General features: G+C 37.4%; 1 protein-coding gene across 1 annotated transcript in view; it reads right to left on the bottom strand.

Moving 5' to 3' along the window:
* Window positions 1–19,040, bottom strand: part of HDX (highly divergent homeobox) — a 208,495-nt gene that overhangs the window by 108,889 nt on the left and 80,566 nt on the right. The window contains exon 4 of the mRNA XM_033121807.1: window positions 16,155–16,208. Within this exon, the coding sequence (XP_032977698.1) occupies window positions 16,155–16,208 (54 nt within the window). The remainder of the gene's footprint in view (window positions 1–16,154; window positions 16,209–19,040) is intronic.

Below are 19,040 nucleotides of genomic sequence, written 5' to 3'. Positions count from 1 at the left end.
CTCTGATTGCTGTGGCTAGAATTTCCAGCACTATGTTGAATAGAAGTGGAGAAAGTGGGCAACCTTGCCTTCTTCCTGATCTTAAGGGAAATGCTTTAGCTTTTCCCCATTGGGTATGATGTTAGCTGTGGGTTTATCATATATGGCCTTTATTATGTTGAGATATGATCCCTCTATTCCCACTTTCTTAAAGGTTTTTATCATAAAAGGCTGCTGGATTTTATCAAATGCTTTTTCTGCATCTATCGATATGATCATGTGATTTTTATTTTTCATTTTGTTAATGTGGTGTATCACATTAATTGACTTGCGGATGTTGAACCACCCTTGCATAACAGGGATGAATCCTACTTGATCATGGTGTATGATCTTTTCAATGTATTGCTGAACTCTGTTCGCTAATATTTTGTTGAGGATTTTTGCATCTATGTTCGTTAGAGATATCGGCCTGTAGTTTTCTTTTTTTGTGGTGCTTTGTCTGATTTTGGGATCAGGGTGATAGTGGCTTTGTAAAAAGTGTTTGGGAGTCTTCCTTCCTTCTGGATTTTTTGGAAGAGCTTGAGGAGAATAGGTGATAATTCTTTTTTGAACGTTTTGTAAAATTCACCTGTAAAGCCATCTGGTCCAGGGCTTTTGTTTGTTGGGAGACTGTTGATTAGTGATTGAATTTCCGTGGTGGTAATCAGTCTATTCAGGTTTTCTGTTTCTTCTTGAGTTAGCCTTGGAAGGCTGTACGCCTATAGAAAATTGTCCATTACTTCCAGGTTGTCAAATTTGTTGGCATATAGTTGCTCATAGCAATTTCTTACAATTTTTTGTATTTCTGCAGTGTCTGTTGTCACTTCTCCTCTTTCATTTCTGATTTTATTAATTTGGGTCCTCTCTCTCTTTTATTTAATGAGTCTGGCTAAAGGTTTGTCGATTTTGTTTATCTTCTCTAAGAACAAACTGTTGGATTCATTGATCTTTTGTAGTGTTTTTCTGGTTTCTATTTCATTTATTTCCTCTCTGATTTTTATTGTCTCCTTCCTTGTGCTCCCTTTGGGCTTATTTTGCTTTTCTTTCTCTAGATCCCTTAAGTGTGAAGATAAACTGTTGATTAGTGATGTTTCTTGTTTCTTTAGGTAGGCCTGCAAAGCTATGAATTTCCCTCTTAGGACTGCTTTCGCTGCATCCCATAGATTTTGGGTCGTCGTGTTTTCATTTTCGTTTGTCTCAAGATATCTTTTGATTTCTTCCTTGATCTCCTGCTTGACCCATTCATTTTTTAGTAAAATGTTTTTCAGCCTCCATGAATTGGTGTGTCTTCCAGGTTTTTTCCTGTAGTTAATTTCTAATTTCATAGCACTGTGGTCAGAGAAGACAATTGGTATGATTTAAATTTTCTTAAATTTATCAAGATTTGTTTTGTGGCCTAATATATGGTCTATCTTGGAAAATGTTGCATGTGCGCTTGAGAAGAACGTGTATTCTGCAGCTTGGGGGTGAAATGTTCTGAAAATATCGATTAAATCCAAGTGATCCAATGTGTCATTTAAGGCTGTTGTTTCCATATTGATTATCTGTCTGGAAGACCTGTCCCTTGTTGTCAGAGGTGTGTTGAAGTCCCCTACTATGATAGTGTTACTGTTGATCTCTGTGTTTATGTCAGTCAATATCTGTTGTATATATTTAGGTGCTCCTATGTTGGGTGCATAGATGTTTACTAGGGTTATGTCCTCTCGTCCGATCGATCCCTTTATTATTATATAGTGCCCATCTTTGTCTTTTGATATGTTCTTCATATTAAAGTCTATTTTGTCAGATATAAGTATTGCAACTTCATATTTTTTCTCATTTCCATTTGCATGAAATATCTTACTCCAACCCTTCGCTTTCAGCCTGTGTGTGTCTTTTGATCTGAGGTGAGTCTCTTGTATACAGCGTATACAAGAGTCTTGCTTTCTTATCCACTGAGCCACCCTATGTCTCTTGATTGGAACATTTAATTCATTTACATTTGCAGTGATTATTGATAGGTACATAGTTATTGCCATTTTTAAATTTTCAGTTAGATTGTTTTCATCTATCTTCTATTTACAGCAGTCCTTTTAGTATTCCTTGCAATGCTGGCTTGGTGGTAATAAATTCCTTTAGCTTATTCTTTTCTGGGAAGCTCTTTATCTTTCCATCAACCTTAAATGATAGCCTTGCTGGATAAAGCAATCTAGGTTGTAGGCCTTTGTTTTCCATCACTTTAGTATCTCCTGCCACTCCCTCCTGGCCTTCAATATTTCTGTAGAAAAGTCATTTGATAGTCTTATGGGAATTCCCTTATATGTAACCCTCTGTCTTTCTCTTGCTGCTTTTAGGATTCTCTCTTTGTCTTTCAGCTTGCCATTTTAACTATAATGTTTCTTGGTGTGGACCTGTTTGGGTTTATCCTGGTTGGAACTCTGTGCACTTCCTGGGCTTGTATGTTGGTTTCCTTCATCAGGTTAGGGAAGTTTTCGGACATTATTTCTTCAAATATGTTCTCAATCCCTTGCTTCCTCACTTCACATTCTGGTATTCCTATGATGCGCATGTTGTTGCGCTTGATGTTATCCCAGAGGTCTCTTAAACCAACTTCATTGTTTTTAACTCTTTTTTCTTTCTGTTGTTCTGCTTGGGTGATCTCTGCTACCTTGTCTTCTAAGTCGCTGATTCGATCCTCTGCTTCATCTAACCTGTTGGTAATTCCTTCAAGTGAGTTCTTTATTTCAGTTTTTGAGTTCTTTAGTTCTAACTGATTGTTCATTATGATTTCTCTATCCTTCTTTATGTCGTCTCTATGCTCCTTAAACATTCTTATCATCAGTGTTCTGAACTCTGTCTCTGATAGGTTGGTTACCTCTGTTTCATTTGGTTCCATTCCTGGAGGTTTCTTCTGTTCTGTTATTTGGGACATGTTTCTTTGTTTCCACATTTTGGCTGACTCTCTGTGTTTGCTTCGATGTATTAGGTAGATCCCCTAGAGTTCTTAGTGCTTGCTGGGTTATCTTATGTAGTATATGTCCTTTATATTTGACTTGCACTACTTCGTTCTTCTCCTCTGCATGTGCTCCAAAGGTGACTCTTGTGTTGTGTATATTGTCCTGTTAAGGAAGATCTTTAATTGCTTTTCGCTTGTGAGTAGGTGGGATTAACTCCTAGGCTGACTAGTTGTGAGACTTGGCTTTGCCCACCGTAGGGTGTTTTGTTGCATGAGGGTTGACCACTTAAATGTGGTTTGGCCTTTATGGTCTCTTGTGCCTGTAGAGAATTCTCTCTGTGTTTGTCACTTTTAGGTCAAACCCAGTAGTACTCTGGTTTGGTCTGGAGTTGGCCTCTGGGTATGTTGAATCTTGTGCCTCTGAAGCTGGGCCCTGGTATAGGGCAATTTCAGAACAAAGCAAATCACCAAGCACAACAACAAGAACAACAACAAAAACAAAAATCAAATGCATTCACATATAAAAACAACTGACAACCCACAGTCAACACAGGCAAAGACATCAAAGATATAAAGACAAAACAAAACAAAACAAAAAGCAGCACCAGTCTTGGCGTAAGCCCACCAAGTAATCTCCAGGTTGTCCTCTGCTGTACCAAAGAGTCCCCTGCGTATTGTGCAGGCAGAGCCTGTCACCTGGTGCCCAGAGTGACATTGGGACTGCAGATTTAGATGCGTGAGGCTGAGGGATCTAGATGGTAGTTTCTACAAAGTCAGTGCATTTTCTGCCCTTGCCTTCACATATGCACACTGAAAGTAGCACCACCAGCCCTGTGACCAGTTCTCCTGAGTCTTAGGGCACGTCTTGTGTGTGTGTGTGTTTGGCGGGCGGGAGATTTTTGAGCCACTGAAAACCCAGAGCTGTATCTGCCGCTTACTGCTGTTCCCTGGGAGAGCCTCCGCAGTTGTAATTGCCCTGCCCTAGGCAGGCAAGAAAGGGTGGGGTCTGGGGATGGAGGGGTCTTTTCTCTCCCAGCCCAGCCGTGTCACACGTCCTGCAGGCCAGAAAAGGTGGTGGCTGGGGGTGGAGAACTCTCTTCTCTCCTAGCCCAGCAAAAATCACACTTTTCCCAGCCTCTTCCCTGGGTCAGAGCTGCACGCCCGTCTTCCCAGAGCCTGAGCAGTAAGGCATCTCTGTAATCTGATACTACTCCTCAGTTCAGGGGCCAGTTTAAGTCTCTGGAAGGGCTGGGTAGGATTGGAAGAGCAGGGGGAGGAGCCCAGGTATGGAATTTGTGTCCTTTGTCCGGCCTAGGCCTAGCTGAGTTTATTGCCTCAAATGCTGGATATGCTGCCCCCTCGGCGGGAAAGATCAGCTGTGGGATGCAGGGAAAGAGCCCACCTCCTGGCTTTTGTGTTCTCTGTTCCGTCCTGGGATCCCCTGCGTCTCTGCAGCTGCGGATGCCTACCGCGTTTCCACCGCCCCAGATGCAGGCATCTTTTCACAGCCGCAGATGCGGGCCACATTTCCACTCTGCTCCCTTCCCTCTTCCCCTGCTCGCCCAATTTGCCCACCTTCAAGTAATCCTTGCGTGAGTCTCTTAGCTGTTCTCTGTGATGAGCACAGAGTCCTTTGATTGGTTATAGATGTCCCGTTTGTGGTAAGATCTGGAGGAGAACTCAAAAATTGCACCCAGCTGCCACCATTCGTATGACGTCACTGCGTCCCATTCATTTTTGCTCTTACTTCCTTTGCCTTCATTGGTCAAATTCACAAAATCCACTCTGAACCCAAGGTCCATGAGTTTAGTATCTACGCTTTCTTAATGCAACTTATTATTTCAGTTCTTATGTTTAGGTCTTTGATCCATTTTGAGGTAATTTTTGTGTATGGTGACAGAGAGCAGTCCAGTTTCATTTTTCGGCACATGGCTTTCAAATTTTCCCAGCATCATTTATTGAACATGCTTTCTTTTCTTTGTATAATTTTGGTTGCTTTGTCAAAAATTATCTGCTTATGTATGTGTGTGCGTTTATTTCTGGGTTTTCAATTATTTTTCATAGGTCTGTGTGTCTGTTTTTCTGCCAATACCAGGTTGTTTTGATTATTTTCACGTTGTAGAATAAATGTAAATCAGGGATTGTGATACTTTCGGTGTTGTTCTTTTTTCTTAGGATTCCTTTGGCTATTCCAGGACTTTTGTGATTTCATACAAATACGATAATTTTTTGTTCTATTTCTGAAAAAAATGCCAATGGGATTTTCATAGGGATTGCATTAAATCTGTATATTGTTCTGGGTATTATGGCTATTTTAACTATATTGATTCTTCCAATCCATGAACATGGAATATCTTTCCATTTCTTCGGGTCTCCTTCAATTTCTTTTAAGAACATGTTATAGTTTTCAGTGTATAGGTCCTTCCCATCCTTGTTAAGTTGTTAGGTATTTTATCCTTTCATTTGAATTGCAAAAGGAGTTTTTTTTTTTTTCTTTCATGTCTTTTTCTGAAATTTCGTTGTTAGTATTAAGGAATGCAATAAATTTTTCTGCATTCGTTTTGTATTCTGAAATTAACTGTATTTGTTTATTGTTTTTAACAATTATTTTCGTGAAACCTTTAGGGTTTTCTGTATAATGAATCAAGTCATCTGCAGAAAGTGATAATATAATTTCTTAATTCCCAATTTGGATGCCTTTTAGTTTTCTTCTCTTGCCTGATTACTCTGGCTAGGACTTTCTTTTATTTATTTATTTATTTTTATGTTACTATCAGAAGATTTAATTTTTTTTAATTTATTGGGGTGACAATCGTCAGTAAAATTACATAGATTTCACGTGTAAAATTCTGTATTACATCATCTATAAGTCCCACTGTGTGTTCACCACACAGAGTCAGTTCTCCTTCCATCACCATATATTTGATCCCCCTTACCCTCATCCACCACCTCCCACCCCTTACCCTATGGTAACCACTAAACTATTGTTTGTGTCTATGAGTTTTTGTTTCTCATTAGTTTGTCTTGTTCTTTTGTTGTTTTTGGTTTATATACCACACATCAGTGAAATCATATGGTTCTCTGCTTTTTCTGTCTGACTTATTTCACTTAGCATCATACTGTCAAGATCCATCCATGTTGTCACAAATGTTCCTATATCATCTTTTCTTACCGTCAAATAGTATTCCATTGTGTATATATACCAAAACTTCTTTATCCATTCAACTATCGAAGGACATTTTGGTTGTTTCCATGTCTTGGCCACCGTAAACAAAGCTGCAATGAACATTGGAGCCCAAGTGTCTTTATGTATAAATGTTTTCAGATTTTTTGAGTAGATACCCAGGAGAGGGATTGCTAGGTCATATGGTAATTCTATTCATAATTTTTTGAGGAACCTCCACACTGCCTTCCATAAAGGCTACACCAGTCTGCATTCCCACCAACAGTGTATGAGGGTTCCTTTTTCTCCACAGCCTCTCCAACACTTGTTACTATTTGTCTTGTTGATGATAGCCATTCTGACTGGGGTGAGGTGATATGTCATTGTGGTTTTTATTTGCATTTCTCTGATGATTAGTGATGTTGAGCATTTTTTCATATGTCTATTTGACATTTGTATGTCCTCTTTGGAGCAATGTCTTTTCAGGTCCTCTGCCCAGTTTTCAATTGGACTATTTGTTATTTTGCTGTTGAGTTTCATGAGTTCCTTGTATATTTTGGATATTAGCCCCTTATCGGAGGCATTGTTTGCAAAAATCTTCTCCCATTAAGTTGGTTGCCTCTTTATTTTGTCGATGGTTTCTTTTGCTGTGCAGAGGCTTTTAAGTTTCACATAGTCCTACTCGTTTGTTTTAGCTTTTACTTCCATTGCCTTTGGAGTCAAATTCATAAAATGCTCTTTAAACCGAAGGTCCATAAGTTTAGTACCTATGTTTTCTTCTATGCAGTTTATTGTGTCAGGTCTTATTCTTAAGTCTTTGATCCATTTTGAATTAATTTTGGTACATGGTGACAGATAGCAGTCCAGTTTCATTTTTTTTGCACGTGGCTATCCAATTCTCCCAGCACCATTTATTGAAGAGGCTGTCTTTTCTCCATTGTATGTTTTTTGCTTCTTTGTCAAAAATTATCTGTCCATGTTTATGTGGTTTCATTTCTGGGTTCTCAATTCTATTCCATTGGTCCATGTGTCTGTTTTTGTGCCAATACCATGCTGTTTTGATTATTGTAGCCCTGTAGTACAAGGTAAAGTCAGGGAGTGTGATACCTCCAGCATTGTTCTTTTTTCTTAAAATTGCTTTGGCTATTCGAGGTCTTTTGTGGTTCCAAACAAATCTGATGATTTTTTGTTCTATTTCTTTAAAAAATACCATTGGGATTTTGATGGGGGTTGCATTAAATCTGTTTATTACGTTGGGTAATATGGCCATTTTAACTATGTTGATTCTTCGAATCTATGAGCACGAAAAGTGTTTCCATTTCTTTGTGTCTTCAATTTCTTTTAAAAATGTTTTGTAGTTTTCAGCATATAGGTCTTTCACATCCTTGGTTAAGTTTATTCGTAGGTATTTTATTCTTTTTGCAGCACTTGCAAAAGGAATTTTTTTTTTGTATTTCATTTTGTGTGATTTCATTGTTAGTATATAGGAATGCAATGGACTTTTGTACGTTGATTTTGTAGCCGGCAACTTTACTGTATTCGTCAATTGTTTCTAATAGCTTTATGGCGGAGTCTTTAGGGTTTTCCATGTAGCATCATGTCTTCTGCAAAGAGTGAGAATTTAACTTTTTCATTCCCAATTTGGATGCTTTTTATTTCTTTCTCTTGCCTGATTGCTCTGGCAAGGACTTCCAACACCATGTTGTAAAGCAGAGGTGATAGGGGACAGCTTTGTCGTGTTCCTGAACGTAGAACAAAGGGCTTGTTTTCACCATTAATTATGAGATTAGCTGAGGGTTTGTCATACATGGCCTTTAGTATGTGAAGGTGTTTTCCTTCTATATCTATTTTATTAAGTGTTTTAATCATAAATCGATGTTGTATCTTGTCAAATGCTTTTTCTTAATCAATTGATATAATCATATGATTTTAGTCCTTTATTTTGTTTATGTGATGTATCACATTGATGGATTTGTGCATGTTGAACCACCCTTTTGCTCCGGGAATGAACCCCACTTGGTCGTGATGAATAATCTTTTCAATGCATTGTTGCATATGATTTGTTAGAATTTTGTTTAGTGTTTTTCCATCTGTATTCATCAGAGATATTGGTCTGTAGTTTTCTTTTTTTGTGTTGTCCTTACCAGGTTTTGGTATCAGGGCAATATTGGCCTCATAAAATAAGTTAGGGAGTACTGTTTCTTCTTCATTTTTTTGGAAGAGTTTGAGCAGGATTGGTATAAGATCCTCTTTGAAGGTTTGGTAGAATTCACTAGTGAAGCCATCTGGTCCCGGACTTTTGCTTTTGGGAAGGTTTTGGAAGACTGATTCAATTTCGTTAATGGTGATCGGTCTGTTTAGATTTTCTAATTCTTCCTGGTTCAGTCTAGGAGGGCTACATGTTTCTAAGAACTTGTCCATTTCTTCTAGGTTATTAAATTTGGTGGCATATAGTCCTTCCTAGTATTCTTGGATGATCCTTTGTATTTCTGTGGCATCCGTGATAACTTCGTTTTCATTTCTGATTTTGTTTATTTGTTTCTTCTCTCTTTTTATCTTAGTAAGCCCAACCATGGGTTTGTCAATTTTGTTAATCTTTTCAAAGAACCAGCTCTTTTCACATTAATTTTTTCTATTGTCTTTTTTTTTCTCTATTTCATTTAGTTCTGCTCTGATTTTTATTATTTCCTTTCCTGTGTTGACCTTAGGTTTCATTTGTTCTACTTTTTCTAGTTCTTTAAGGTGTGATATAAAGTTATTTATTTGGGATTTTTCTTGTTTCTTGAGTAGGCCTGTAATGATATAAATTTCCCTCTTAAAAGTGCTTTCACTGCATCCCAAAAATTTTGGTATGATGTATTTTCATTGTCATTTGTTTCCATGTATCTTTTGATCTCTCTTCTAATTTCTTCTTTGACCAGTCGTGCTTTAAAAGCACATTGTTTAATCTCCATGTATTTATGGTTTTTCCTACTTTCTTTTTGCAGTTGATATCCAATTTTAAAGCCTTGTAATCAGAGAACATGCTTGGTATGATTTCAATCTTCTTAAATTTGCTGAGGTTAGTTTTATGTCCCAGTATATGATCTATCCTTGAGAATGTTCCGTGTACCCTAGAGAAAAATGTAGAGCCTGCTGTTTTAGGATGAAGTACTCTATAAATGTCAATTATGTCCATTTCATCTAACATGTCATTTAGGGCTGCTATTTTGTTATTTATTTTCTGTTTGGATGATCTATCCATAGCTGTCAATGATGTATTTAGGCCCCCTATATAATTGTGTTTTGGTCAATTTCTCCTTTTTGTTGTGTTAGTAGTTGCTTGGTATATTTCGTTGCTCCCTGATTGGGGGCAAATATTGATGACTGTTATGTCTTCTTGTTGTATAGTCCCCTTTACCATTATGAAATGTCCATCTTTGTCTCTTGTTATCTTTTTCACCCTGAAGTCTGTTTCGTCTGATATCATTATGGCTACACCTGATTTTCTCTAGATACCATTTCCTTGGAGTGAAATTGCCACCCTTTCACTTTGAGTCTGTGCTTGTCCTTGTATCTGAGATGTGTCTCTTGGAGACAGCATATAGTTGGGTTTAGTTTTTTTATCCAATCTGCTACTCTGTGCCTTTTTATTGGTGAGTTCACTCCATTTACATTTAGGGTGATTATTGATATGTGTGGATTTCCTATAATTCTATTTTTAGTTTTCTGGTAAGATTGTGTTTCCATGGTTTCTTTGCTTTTTTGTTGTTGCCTATTATTTCTGTGTGGTGGTATCCCATGTTGTTTCCCTCTGTTTCTTCTTTTATTAGAGTACATATGCTGAATTTTTTTTGAGTGGTTGCCCTTAAGTTTATGTAAAAGAAAGTTTGATCTTTATTCCATTTTCTTCAGCATGCTTACTTTCTCTATTCCCATATTCTGGTTCAGGCCTTTACTCTCCCCCTTTTTTCTGTTTTGGTTGCCACAAATTGTCCCTTTTGATGGTGGTCGAATAGCCTTCTTTAGTATTTCTTGTAGTTCATGTCGTTTATTAGAAAATTCCCTCAGCTTCTTTATGTCTGGAAAGGTCTTTATTTCTCCTTCATATCTAAAGGATATCTTTGCTGGATATATTATTCTTGGCTCATAATTTCTCTTTTTTAATAGTTTGAATATTTGGTTCCACTCCCTCCTGGCTTGTAGAGTTTCTGCTGAAAAATCTGATGATAATCTAATGGGCTTTCCTTTGTATGTTACCATCTTCGTTTTCCTGGCTGCCTTGAGGATTCTTTCTTTGTCGTTGATTTTTGACAGCTTCAATACAATGTGCTTTGGAGAAGGCCTGTTTGGGTTCAGGTAATTAGGTATTCTATTTCCTTCTTGGATTCGAGGATCCAGTTCTTTCAGCAAGTTTGGGAAGTTCTCATTGACTATTTATTTGAGTATACTCTCTGTTCCCTTTTCTCTTTCTTCTCCTTCTGGTATGCCCACTATTCTTATATTGCTTTTTCCGATGGAGTCAGAAAGTTCTTGTAGAGTTCTTTCATTTCCTTTAAGTCTCGAATCGCTTTCTGCTTCCATCCATGTCATTTCCACGTTTGTATCTTCGATGTCACTGATTCTTTTCTCCATCTGGTCAACTCTACTACCTAAACTGGCTATTTCATTCTTAATTTCTTCTACTGAGTTCTTAATCTCCAGAAATTCTATTTGGTTCTTTTTTTAAATTTCAATCTCTTGGTAAAATGTTCGTGTTGTTCTTTGATTGTGTTTCTGAATTCATTAAACTGCCTTTCCGTTTTTTCTTGCATCTCATTGAGCTTTTTCAGAACTGCCATCTTGAATTCCCTGTCATTTAAGTCACATGTTTTCATATCTTTAAGTTCGTTTTCTGGAGACTTTTCATTTTTTTTTTCTGAGCTGTGTTGTTGCTTTGGTTATTCATGGCAATTAGTGATTTATTATTTCTCTTCCTAGACATCTACAGGGGTGAGTTCTTCAACAGGTTGATAGGAAGAGTTCTTTGTTTTGTTTTCCAGTATGTCTTTGTAGAATGCTTTATTTTCTGTCTGACTGCAGCCTTTTTTTTCTCTCCCGCACTGTAGTGTTATGTTTTTCTGCACTATTCCAGCTTCTTACACAATGGGGGTTTCCCCGGAAGGTGGGCTTCTCCTCTGTTAACAGTTAGCCTGGGTCATAGGGCACCACCTCCCTGTGGGATTGTGATGAGCTTTTGAAGTCCCAAAGCTCTTCCTGCAGCAGATTCACAGCCCGAGTGTTTCAGCAGTTCTGTTTACTCCTGCAGGGATCTACCCAGATAGGTGGGGACAGGGGTTGGGTGGGTTGTGAGAATTGGCCCAGAGCAATGTAGGCGACTACTACCAGAGCCGGTCCTGCTTCAACAGCTCCCTCCCTTTTCCAGAACTAGTTGGGCTGCGAATCTGTGTCTTCAGACAACAGTTCTCAGAACTGGAAATATTCTATTCTTTTGATCTGACACTGCTACTGTTCCACTTCTATTCCTGGGCAGTTGGGGGAGGGGCGAGCTCTGAGAGGGTAGGAAGGGGCGGCTAGTCTCAGTGCCTAAGGCTTCCGTTCTCTGTGGCAGAGAGGGCTTAATCCACTGTTTACAGCCTTCTTTCCTCATTCTTTGCTCCGAGGTCTCTGCCATGAGCGTTGGGTTCAGCCGTGTTATATGGTGTTCCCTCAGTCCTGTGGGACATAAACGGAGCCCTAGCAGTCTGAGTTCTTCCCTCTCCCTCAGCTGCGGTAGTTCCAGGATGCAGCGAACTTGGAGCACTGAGCTAGCTCTGAGTCCTGTGCCTACGCGGCTCTGTCTCCGCACTTTTCCTTTCCCTCCTCCCCTGCTCGTGCAATTTGCCAACCTTTAGGTGAATTCAGTAGTGAGACTCTTCGTCTTGCCTGTCTGCTGTGCAGGGAGTCCTTTGTGGAGTTATAGTTTTTCAATTTGTTTGAATTCCATGGGACATTTCCAGAGGGTCACCTCACACCTCCATTTTCATGACGTCACATTCATCTATTCTTAATTTTTTGAGGAAACTCCATACTGCCTTCCATAGTGGCTACATTAATCTGTATTCCCTCCAACAGTATGAGGGTTCCCTTTTCTCCACCGCCTCTCCAACACTTGTTACTATTTGTCTTGTTGATGATAGTCATTCTAACTGGTGTGAGGTGATATCTCATTGTGGTTTTTATTTGCATTTCTGTGATGTTTAATGATGTCGAGCATTTTTTCATATGTCTGTTGGCCATCTGTATGTTCTCTTTGGAGAAATGTGAATTCAGGTCCTCTGCCCATTTTTAAAAATTGGATTGTTTGTTTTTTTGTTGTTGTTGAGGTGTAGGAGTTCCTTATATATTTTGGATATTAGCCCCTTATCTGAGGTGTTGTTTGTAGAAATCTTCTCCCATTTGGTTGGCTGCCTCTTTGTGTTGTCGATGGTTTCTTTTGCTGTGCAGAAGCTTTTCAGTTTGATATAGTCTCATTCATTTATTTTAGCTTTTACTTTCCTTGCTTTTGGGGTTAAATTCATAAAATGCTCTTTGAACCCAAGGTTTATAAGTTCAGTACCTAAGTTTTGTTCTATACAGTTTATTGTTTCAGGTCCTATGTTTAGGTTCTTGATCCATTTTGATTTAATTTTGGTACACAGTGACAGATAGCAGTCTAATTTCATTCTTTTGTAGGTGGCTTTCCAGTTATCCCAGCACCATTTATTGAAAAGTCTGTGTTTTCACCATTGTATGTTTTTGGCTTCTTTGTCAAAAATTATCTGTCCATATTTATGTGGTTTTATTTCTGCGTTCTCAATTCTATTCCATTGGTCTATGTGTCTGTTTTTCTGCCAATATCATGCTGTTTTGTTTATGGTTGCCCTGTAATACAAGCAGAAGTCTGTGAGTGTGATACCTCTAGCATTGTTCTTTTTTCTTAGGATTGCTTTGGCTATCGGGGTCTTTTGCGGTTCCATACAAATCTGATGATTTTTTTTGTTCTATTTCTTTAAAAATGCCATTGAGATTTTGATGGAGATTAAATGTGTATATTGCGGGTAATATGACCATTTTAACTATGGTGATTCTTCCAATCCATTAACATGGAATGTCTTTCCATTTTTTTGTGTCTTCTTCAATTTCTTTTAAAAATGTCTTATTGTTTTCAGCATATAGATCTTTCACATCCTTGGTTAAGTTTATTCCTAGGTATTTTATTCTTTTTGTTGCAATTGCAAAAGGATTTTTTTTTTCTTTTTTTGAGATTTGATTGTTAGTATATAGGATGCAACGGATTTTTGTGTGATGATTTTGTAGCTGGCAACTTTATTTGTTTATTGTTTCTAATAGCTTTTTCTGGAGTCTTTATGATTTTCTATATATAGCATCATGTCATCTGCAAAAAGTGAAAATGTAACTTCTTTATTCCCAATTTGGATTTCTTTCGTTTCTTTCTCTTACCTGATTGCTCTGGCTATGACTTCCAGTACTATGTCATAAAGCAGTGGCGATAGGGGACAGCCATGTTTTCTTCCTGAACGTAGAGCGAAGGGCTTCATTTTTTCACTGTTAATTACGATCTTAGCTGAGTGTTTGTCATATATGTCCTGTATTATGTTAAGGTGTTTTCCTTCAAAGTAGGTTTTCAATTTCTTGCTCTTGCTCTTCTCCTGATACCCCTCTGATGCAAATATTATACGTTGTTGTCTCAGAGCATCATTAATCTGTCCTCATTTTTTTGTATTCTTTTTTCGTTTTGCTATTCTAATTGGGCGTTTTCTGCTACCATATTTTCTAAATTGCTGATTCTATGTTCTGCTTCATATAATCTATTGTTGATTCCCTCTAATGTATTCATTTAAGTTATTGTATTCTTTCTGACTGGTTTTTTTTTTTTTTTTCCCTCACCATTTTTATGTTTACAGTCTCTTTGTTGAAGTTCTCCCTGAGATTTTAGAGTATCTTTATAACCAACGTGTGGAACCCTGTGTCTTATATATTGCTTTTCTCCTTTTTGTTTAGTTCTTTTGCTGGAGCTTTGCTCTGTTTTTTAATTTGGAAGATATTTCTTTGTCTCCCCATTTTGGATGCTTCCCTGTGTTTGTTTCTGTGTATTAGGCAGGGCTGCTATGCCTCCCGGTCTTAGTTGAGGGCCTTAGATAGTAAGTGTGCTGTGGGGCTCAGTGGCACAGTCACCTTGATCACCTGACCTGAGTGCTGCATGTTTGTCCCTTGTGTAGGTTGTGTGTGTCCTCCTATTGTACTCGAGCCCTGTTTGTCATTTGCATGTCAATGGGAGGGACTGACCCTTGAGCTGATTGGTTGTGAAGACTTGCCATGACCAGAGTAGAGGTGTTATGGTGCAAGTGCTGACCCTACATTGCACGGTTCGCTTCAGTGGAGCGCTTGTGTCTGCCCAGTCTGCCCTTTGCGTGTGTCATCCTTGGATGTGTCCTGGTTTTGTTCCTGCTTGTTCCAAAGTTGGCCATCAGGCATACCATACCTGGAGTCTCCTAGGAGGGGACCTGCTCAGGCCAAGTTTAGCCACAGCCTGTGCCCTGCCCACAGCCAGCTCATGTGAGCCACAAGGCAATCCACAGATGGCTGCTAGCCAAACTAGGATTGAAGTTACCTGGAGAGGATAAGCCTTGAACTGAGGCTGGCTGTCACTAGTGCTGGACTTGGGGCTGCTCAGGCAGAGATACGGGACACACCAAAGCCAGATGCTACTTGTTTGGGTTTTTTGAACCTTTGAGAGATTTTAGGAAAGTCTGTAGTATAAGCTAAGACAGGTTGTTTGTATGGAAAAGCCACTGGAAGCAGATTGGGTGTGCCTGAAAGTTGGGGCAGGGTCTTAGGGAATCACAGGACAGAGCTGATGAAAGGTGGTTGCCAGTGTGATGGAGATGAAGATATGGCGTCTGCCTTAGTCTGCACACAGGGAGGGCGCGGGCTCAACAAAGAAATAGATGGCATCTGCCATCTCCTCCATCCAGGAGAAAGATGCTCCTCCAGCCCTCACCCTGTAGCCAGAAAATTCACTTTCTCCCTTTATGTCCCTAGCACCTTTTGAGCTCCTGCCCCACCTAGCACTGGAGTTCAGAGTGAGTGAGTCTGCCAGCGATTAAGTCCATGCATGGGCCTGTGTTATCTGCTGTTATGTGGGGACAAAATAACCTGCAATTCCTCCAAATCTTGGAGTCCCTAACCAGTTGTCTTCTTTCCATCTTTCAGAGTTATCCTTTGGTTGCCTCCTGTGTTACTTGTATTGTTTATAGTTCTACTTTGTGGGGAAATGAAGGGGAAAGGGGATCTATATATTCCTGTCCAGTACTACAGTCCTAACTTTAATTTTATTATCCCCAAACCTATTTAATGTATAGTAACTTGAATTATTTTTTTAAAAGTCTACTTATGTTAATTTTATGATTAAAATCCTTTAAAAATTTCCCCTCCTATGAATAGTTACATCAAAATCTCCTGAGGTACTTGTTAGAATGCAGATTTATGGGTCCTACACAGACCAACTGAATGAGATTCCTTGAGAAAACACAATTTCAATTAGGTTCTGTTATATTAACATTATAAAAATCACAACAGTTATAGCATAAAAACAAAATAAGATTGTTAAAGAATTACTTACCCATCACTGCTAAATGCCATAAAACACTAATAATGTAAATTATTTAATGTTGATTGAGGTATTTATATTAATCATGATTGAACTGTATGATCAAATTATCTAGGCTAATTAGATGTAGAAAAAGTAAAATATTTTATTAATTACCTCTGAATTCTTTTTAAAACTACAAAAACCAGCTCAAAATTTATACAGTGTACTGATTACTGCATTTTATTAAGGTTACCTTTGTAGTACATATAAAAAATATGATTTCAAATATGTCCTTTGAGATAAAGCTGCCTTATTGAGGTTCAGTTTTGCCAACTTAACAAATATCATGACAGTTTTCTCAGTGGCAGTCCTACTAACAACACAGGAGAAAACCCATTTGCTGCTTTAAATGAAAGATTACTTACTGCTCTTTTTCTAGAACACCCTGTAATCCAAGGCACAGTAAGGTTTCCTGAAATCTGTGGAAACAACAAATGGAATCTCAGTAAGGTATGCATTAACACTAATTGGAATGCAAAGAATTCATATAAGCCTTTAAGATAGGTCTGCATTCAGAGCATATCCCCCACTTACATAATCCTGTTGCCTTATTGAATGCAACAGATTTAAAGGGCCTTCCTTGGTGGGAAAATTTTAGAAGTGGTGCAAAATTCCCCCTGGAAATTCAAGAAAATTCCTAGGGTATTGTTGGGCCTGGAAGTATAATGTGGAAATCTATGGACAATAAAATTCTTATAATAAAAATGCAGTGCTCTGTGGAATAAGTGAGTTACAATAATTAAATTATTAACCATAGTCTCATGCTCCATATTAGTGCTCTAGACTCATTCATCTTACATAACTGCACATTTCTTTTTAAGTAGAAACTACTAAGGCAAACAGTCAGTAACACCTTATTACATCAGCATTAACACACAATCAGATAAGTGCTACTCCAGTTGAATTCTGGAGAGTGTTTACATAGACCAATGTGGTCTTGTGAGCTGTGGCTCAAGTTAGCCTGGACTTAACCATACTTTTTCCTGTGACACACAAGGATTCAGGAGTATTCCAAGCTCTCTAATTTGTCTTTTCCTCCCCCCCAAACATGTATCTCCTAAGATACTGAGAAGTCAAATCAGCCTTGCTAAGTGGTGGTATTGGGAATGTGGTATTCAGTCAAGCATTTATTGTATTTGACAAATTATATTTAGTAATGGCCTATGAATTACTATTATGCATACTAATAAGGAGTGATGACCAAGCAGTCAATGTAAATAGTAAAGTTATATCATCAATTATTCAAATTTCAGGTAAATTATTACTGTTCTTAGCACTAGACCTGCCATTTTACTTTGAGTTCAGAATATACCAATACGCTAAAGACAGGCTAAAAATGATATGAATTCCAACTAATACTTTTAAGGAAAAATTTAAAAGATACTTTTACTCAAGTTAAAATACTATTACAGTAAAATGCCAATTAACTACAAAGCTTGAGGGTCATGAGAATGTCTGAATAATTTTTTTTAAATGGTAAACTGAGAGTGATAACAAAATTTCTATACTTTCTTGTCTTCCCACCAATAATTGGTATATAATATATTATTTGTAAAGTAAATCGATTGCTAGTCTCATTGAAGGAGGTAAATCTGGTAAAGTAATCACATAATATATTCTTGAAAAAGAGAGCTATCCAACCATTTTGGATTATCTGCGCACATACTCCCATCTATTAGGTTAATTTAAAACTGATTATATCAAGTTGTTAGAGAAAATATGTTAAATCAAATGAATTAAAAAACCATAGTAACTATTGAAAACTTACATGTGAAATAATAAAAACAATACATATAATAAACATGGCTAATTTAATTTCTGTAAACATATACACTTTAAGAATATAAAATGTGGTTTCCTGCTTAAGTCTATTGTATGTAACTAAGAAAATGGAAAACTTCCATAAGCACATAATACTTTAAATTCCATGAGATTTGGAAAGAGGTGAAGTTTCATTTTTTTCGTTTTATAAGTCTGAGGCATCAGTTACATGATACCCAAATGCTATATTCAACTGCACTCTATTGTTTACTTGAAACTATTCTTCAGTTCCTTATGTTTCTGGTATAACTTAGGAACAGCCAGGCATAGTAGCTAAATTTCTAAGCTTTTTTGAATAATAGCTGTTTTGAATATGTCTCTCTCTAATTTGGAAAGTTTTGTTTGGTGCAATAGTGATAAAGTTTCTCCCTCACCAGAAACAATATAATACAGTGTTTCAAATAAGCATGGTAATATACTTCTCATTTAAATGATATCTAAATTCCAAACACATTTTTCAACACTCGGTTTGGAAAATGCAAAATGAATCTACAAAGAGACAAGACTGATTTAACAAATATATTAGCATTTACACATCCCAATGAGTACTGTATATTTCAAAGTAGAAAACTTAGGAAGTTATAAAGTAATTACAGTGATATTGCTATTGTTAAAAGTATTTTGGGAACTTTTCTTTTGGAGTTGTCAGTTCATGACTCACCCAGAGATTCTATCTCATTGGTTCATATTCCTTTTTTATTAACTGAAAGTATAATATTCCAGACTGAACATCCATATTATTCACTAAATGTTGTTCAGAGTAAATTCTATTTTCCCTCAAATGGCAAAGATTTTTCACCACTGAAAGCATTTAAAATAGTCCCACAGGCCCTTAAAACAATTGTAAAGAACTTCAAAAACTTTTTAACAAGTTGAACATTATTGAAATAAGTATAGGTAACTTTCCAAGGTAACTAACTTATTTTAATTTTGTTCAAATATTTATTGGCATCTCTTCTGTACTACATGCTGTTTTAGGTGCTACAAAAATTAAAAGATGGGTAAAACATAATTTCTTAGAGGGCAAAAACTATAATCTGAGAAGAAAAGATAAGACAGGTACATGAATAGCTTTAATACAAAGAAAACTATGATAAGTGTCATAAGGGAGATACCATAAATGAAATGCTATAGGAGTTCAAGGTATGGCAAAAATACATCTACTTGAAGATTGATATTTCAGATGAACCTTAAAAGATGATCAGGATTTTGATAGAGAGAAATAAGAAGAGAGCATTCCAGGAAAAAAGAGTGGCATGAGCACAGTGGAATAAAAAGATAGGGTATTTTGGGGAATAAACAGTTCAACTAAAACTAGAAAGGGATTGGGGTCACTTTATGGAGGTCGTGAATGCCAAGGTACATTTATATTTAATTCTGTAGAAAATGGGGAGCCATTCAATATTTTTAAGCAAATGAGTTGTATGGTC

Source organism: Rhinolophus ferrumequinum, chromosome X (assembly GCF_004115265.2).
Source record: "Rhinolophus ferrumequinum isolate MPI-CBG mRhiFer1 chromosome X, mRhiFer1_v1.p, whole genome shotgun sequence".
NCBI classification, from domain to species: domain Eukaryota; kingdom Metazoa; phylum Chordata; class Mammalia; order Chiroptera; family Rhinolophidae; genus Rhinolophus; species Rhinolophus ferrumequinum.
This window is presented reverse-complemented; position numbering and strand designations above follow the sequence as displayed.